This window comes from Diceros bicornis, chromosome 7 (genome assembly GCF_020826845.1).
Source record: "Diceros bicornis minor isolate mBicDic1 chromosome 7, mDicBic1.mat.cur, whole genome shotgun sequence".
NCBI classification, from domain to species: Eukaryota; Metazoa; Chordata; class Mammalia; order Perissodactyla; family Rhinocerotidae; genus Diceros; species Diceros bicornis.
In genome coordinates this window covers 11,897,922-11,901,882 of record NC_080746.1, presented here as the reverse complement: position 1 = coordinate 11,901,882, position 3,961 = coordinate 11,897,922, and the positions used below count along the sequence as shown (strand labels likewise).

General features: G+C 39.9%; 1 protein-coding gene across 1 annotated transcript; it reads right to left on the bottom strand.

The window, feature by feature from the left end:
* Positions 1 to 1,098: 1,098 nt before the first annotated feature.
* LOC131407836 (olfactory receptor 8B3-like) lies at positions 1,099 to 2,043 on the bottom strand. The gene has a single exon (XM_058544442.1). The coding sequence runs from the start codon at positions 2,041 to 2,043 to the stop codon at positions 1,099 to 1,101; it is 945 nt and encodes a 314-aa protein (XP_058400425.1).
* Positions 2,044 to 3,961: the final 1,918 nt, after the last annotated feature.

Below are 3,961 nucleotides of genomic sequence, written 5' to 3'. Positions count from 1 at the left end.
ATCACTTTAGTTTAAGACACCTGTATAGCATTTTTCTGATCTACTGACACGTATCTGTCTGTTTGCTCATCATCTGTCTCCTCCTCCTGCCCACTTGCACCCCAGCTCCACCTAACTGTAGATAGTTCACCCTATGAGATCACAGACATTGTCTGTCTTGTTTACCACTTTATCGTTAATGTTTAAACACAGAGCCTGGTACAGGATAGGTGTTCCTTTTCTATTTATTGATCAAATAAACCACATCATTTGTACCCTGTAACCTCTGAGACAAAAGGGAAGATGGAAATAATGAAAGGAAAATGCTGGCTGCTAATGAATTAGAATTTTTAAAGTTTATTTATGGAAGGATAAAACTTCCTCTGCTAATAATTGGTAAACATTTCTCGTAAAATTCTTCTCAGTGAAGACATAGCAGGTTCTATTACCCACATTTCCTGCCCTGAAGTCCCAAGAAGTAAAATCCAGTGCAGTTTTCCTTTTTACCTGACTGCTCTAAATGGTTATCTTAGTTTCCTTAGGTTTGCCGCATTCCCTTAAGACTAAAATAAGAAGAGACCATAAACCAGAGACAGAGGAGCATCTGCCTACATTTCTCCCCTTTTGGGAAACAAAGGAATCTGCCAAACAGAAGCCCCTACAGCACTCAAAAAGACAACCCTCAGTTCCTCAAACACAATAGTATTTCAATAGATATTTATTAAATAAATCAGTAAATGACAAAATCTAAAGTCCACCCAAGTCTATATCTCCATGACAAAGCTTCAGAGGAACTCCAGCCACGGTTCATTCAAAATCTCACAAACTTCCCATTTCTGAATTTATCATCATTCAACTTTTTCTACTTAAAACCTTATAATTTCTGAAAATAAGCTGGAGAATGACAAAATGAACTACTTTCCCTACTTTCCATGAAAGGATGCAAGACTGATTGTCTTCTTTCTTATAATGTCTTTGCTAAGTGACTTATATAATTAACTTAATTTACTCTATTATTAAAATAATTTGCATTTCTATTTTGAATTCTTACTATTTTCCCCATAGCTTTATACATTCTGAGCCTTTACTAAGATTTGGCATCTATAACTTAGATTCCATTTAGGAGAACATCCTTTTCTTCAAAGTCTTACTCAGTGCAATTTGGACATCTTTGTTCCTCAAACTATAGATGAAAGGATTCATCATTGGCCCCAGAATGGTATAAAAAACAGTAGATACTTTGTCTTGATCCAGAGACCCAGCAGAAGGCTTAAGATACATGAATGCTGATGATCCAAAGAAAAGAGAAACAGCAATTATGTGGGAGCTGCAGGTACTGAAGGCTTTGGACCTGCCCTCTCTAGAACGGATGTGGAGGATGTTGGAGAGGATCAAGGTGTAAGAAACAGGGATAGTGAGACTGGGCACTATGACATTGATGCCCACCACAATGAAGATCACTAGCTCATTGATGTAGGTGCTTGTGCAGGAGAGCTGGAGAAGAGGAGGTATGTCACACATGAAATGATTGATGATGTTGCCATGACAGAAGGTGAGTTTCAGCATGCATACAGTGTGGGCCATGGCACCCATAAACCCCATCGCATATACACCCGCCATCAGCGTGAGGCAGACTTGATAGGACATGGTGACTTTGTAAAGCAGGGGCATACAGATAGCTACATATCGGTCATAGGCCATTGATGTCAAAATACAGCACTCATCAATAACAAAGAAGGAGAAGAAACAGAGCTGAGACATACACTCTGCGTAAGAGATGGTGTTCTGTTTTACAAAACTCATCAGCATTTTAGGGGTTATGACAGAGGAGTAGCAGAGATCAATGAAGGAAAGGTTAAAGAGAAAGTAGTACATGGGAGTGTGCAGGTGAGAGTTCAGACCAATCAGAATAAGCAAGCCAATGTTCCCCACCACAGTGACCACATAGATTCCTAAGAAAACGAAAAAGAGAGGCAGCTGGAGTTCTGGCTGCTGTGTTAAACCCAACAGGATAAAGTCGGTCACTGAAGAGTCATTTCCTGAGGCCATTCTTCCCTGGGACATATCAGTGGAACAGGACAAAAAGATAACATTAAAATGAGTAGCCAGTTCTCTTCACCCAATCCCACTGTAATGAGACTGAGACCCAGAATCGGAGAATGACCTGAAGCCCATCCTTCAGTGTACCTTTGTTGTCTCCATTTTATGAAGGTTGAGAGAATGTTTAAAGATGTATATCAAAAAGACATAAAGGGCAATTTCTGTAGGTATAAGATTCAGGAACCCTGTAATCAGTCTTGACTCTACTGCCTTTCTGCTGAACTTCTGCTTTGACCATCTACCAGGCCGACCTCAGGGACAATCGTCATCTCAGCAGAGAGAATATGTGTCATTCCAAGGAGTCCTTGGATCCTATAGAAGAGATCTGGAAGAATAACAAGACAGATACAGTTCAACACTCACCCTTCTGCCTCGGGACTTCAATCCTGCTGAGTTAACTCAGCTCACAGAAAGAATATCATTTCCCTTCCTCCCTTATTGTCACACAGAGGATGTCCAGAGGCTCTCACAGAGGTCCTATTTTCTCTCCCTGCTGGACTTCAAAATAAACTGAGATCAAAAGTCAGATTTGGATCACTATAGGAAGCTTTCAAATGCCAAAATCAAGGTCAGCTCACCTTGTTAACGCTTCTCCACTATTCACAAAGAGGGGCAAGTGGCTCTGATGAATTTTAGGTGTGAACAACCCAAAACAGTGTTATTTTTGTTATTGTTTTGAGTGAGTTTTGGACTAAGGGAGCCAGAGCACAAACCTCAGTATACCAGATTCTGAGAAGCCATGAGTTGCAGATAGGAATTTCTGATGGTGGCTTTTCCCACAGTGTCCTCTCCTGCCTAGAGAGTAATAAATAGCATGTGTTGGTGCCTGAAGATCCACCTGCTAATGTGACCCAAGGGGTTTTTATGAGTTGGGGAATCCTAGAGATCTAGCTAAAAATTGGAGGACTATGTTTCCTTAGTGTTTTCCCCAGAGATCAGGCTTTGCAGCAAAAAGAAATTACCTACTCTGCATTTACAGCCTACTTCACGGTAATAACATTGGCTTGTTAGGAGTATGCCATTTTACATACATTTTAGTTTCCTACCAAATGAGCACATCCCTAGATAGAAAAGCAGGATGATCTTTCCTACATCCATAATGATTTCTTTCTAGGACCTATCACTATATGAAATAGTATACATTTATTTGTTTGTTGTATATTCCCACCACACACAAACACACATCTATGCACCCACATACGTTTGAATCTAAGCTCCAAATAGATTCTGTATATTTTCTTCAGTGTTATTATTGCAACACCTTAGAGAAATAATTGACATATATATTAGATAATAAATATTTGTATAATAAAAGAATGAATTAATGAGGCCCCCTTTCCCATCTTTCTTGGAACCTATACTGAATACTACTCAAAAATTCTTGCCCTGCAGGCAAAGGCTTATGGAGTGTGAAAGTGTGTTCTTGTGAAGCTGAGTGTGGGACAGGAAAAACATCAGTAACGCATGTAAAGGCCATTGCTGAACTTTTAGATGCCATCTAAGAGCACTTCAGATCAGAGTTACTGAGCTTGGAGAAAAGAATACAATTTCCATCCTCCATGAATGTCATATAAAGGATTTGCACAAGCTCTCAGAGAGGTTCCAATGTCTCTATCCGCTGGATGCAGCATAGACTCAGATCAAATTCGGATATGGGTCAGTATAGGAAGATTTCAAATACCAAAATCAAGGTCAGCTCACTGGAAGAAGCCATTAAGCCACTCAAGATTTTTCCTTCTTTTTTGGCCCAGGATTGAAATAATCAAAGTACACGGTTAGAAAACTTAATATGGTGGGGGCTGGTGGAATGGACTGCCATAAGAGAGACTGGAGGCAGGGTGAACTGCGAGAGACAACTACAATAGTCAATAAATGATAAAAT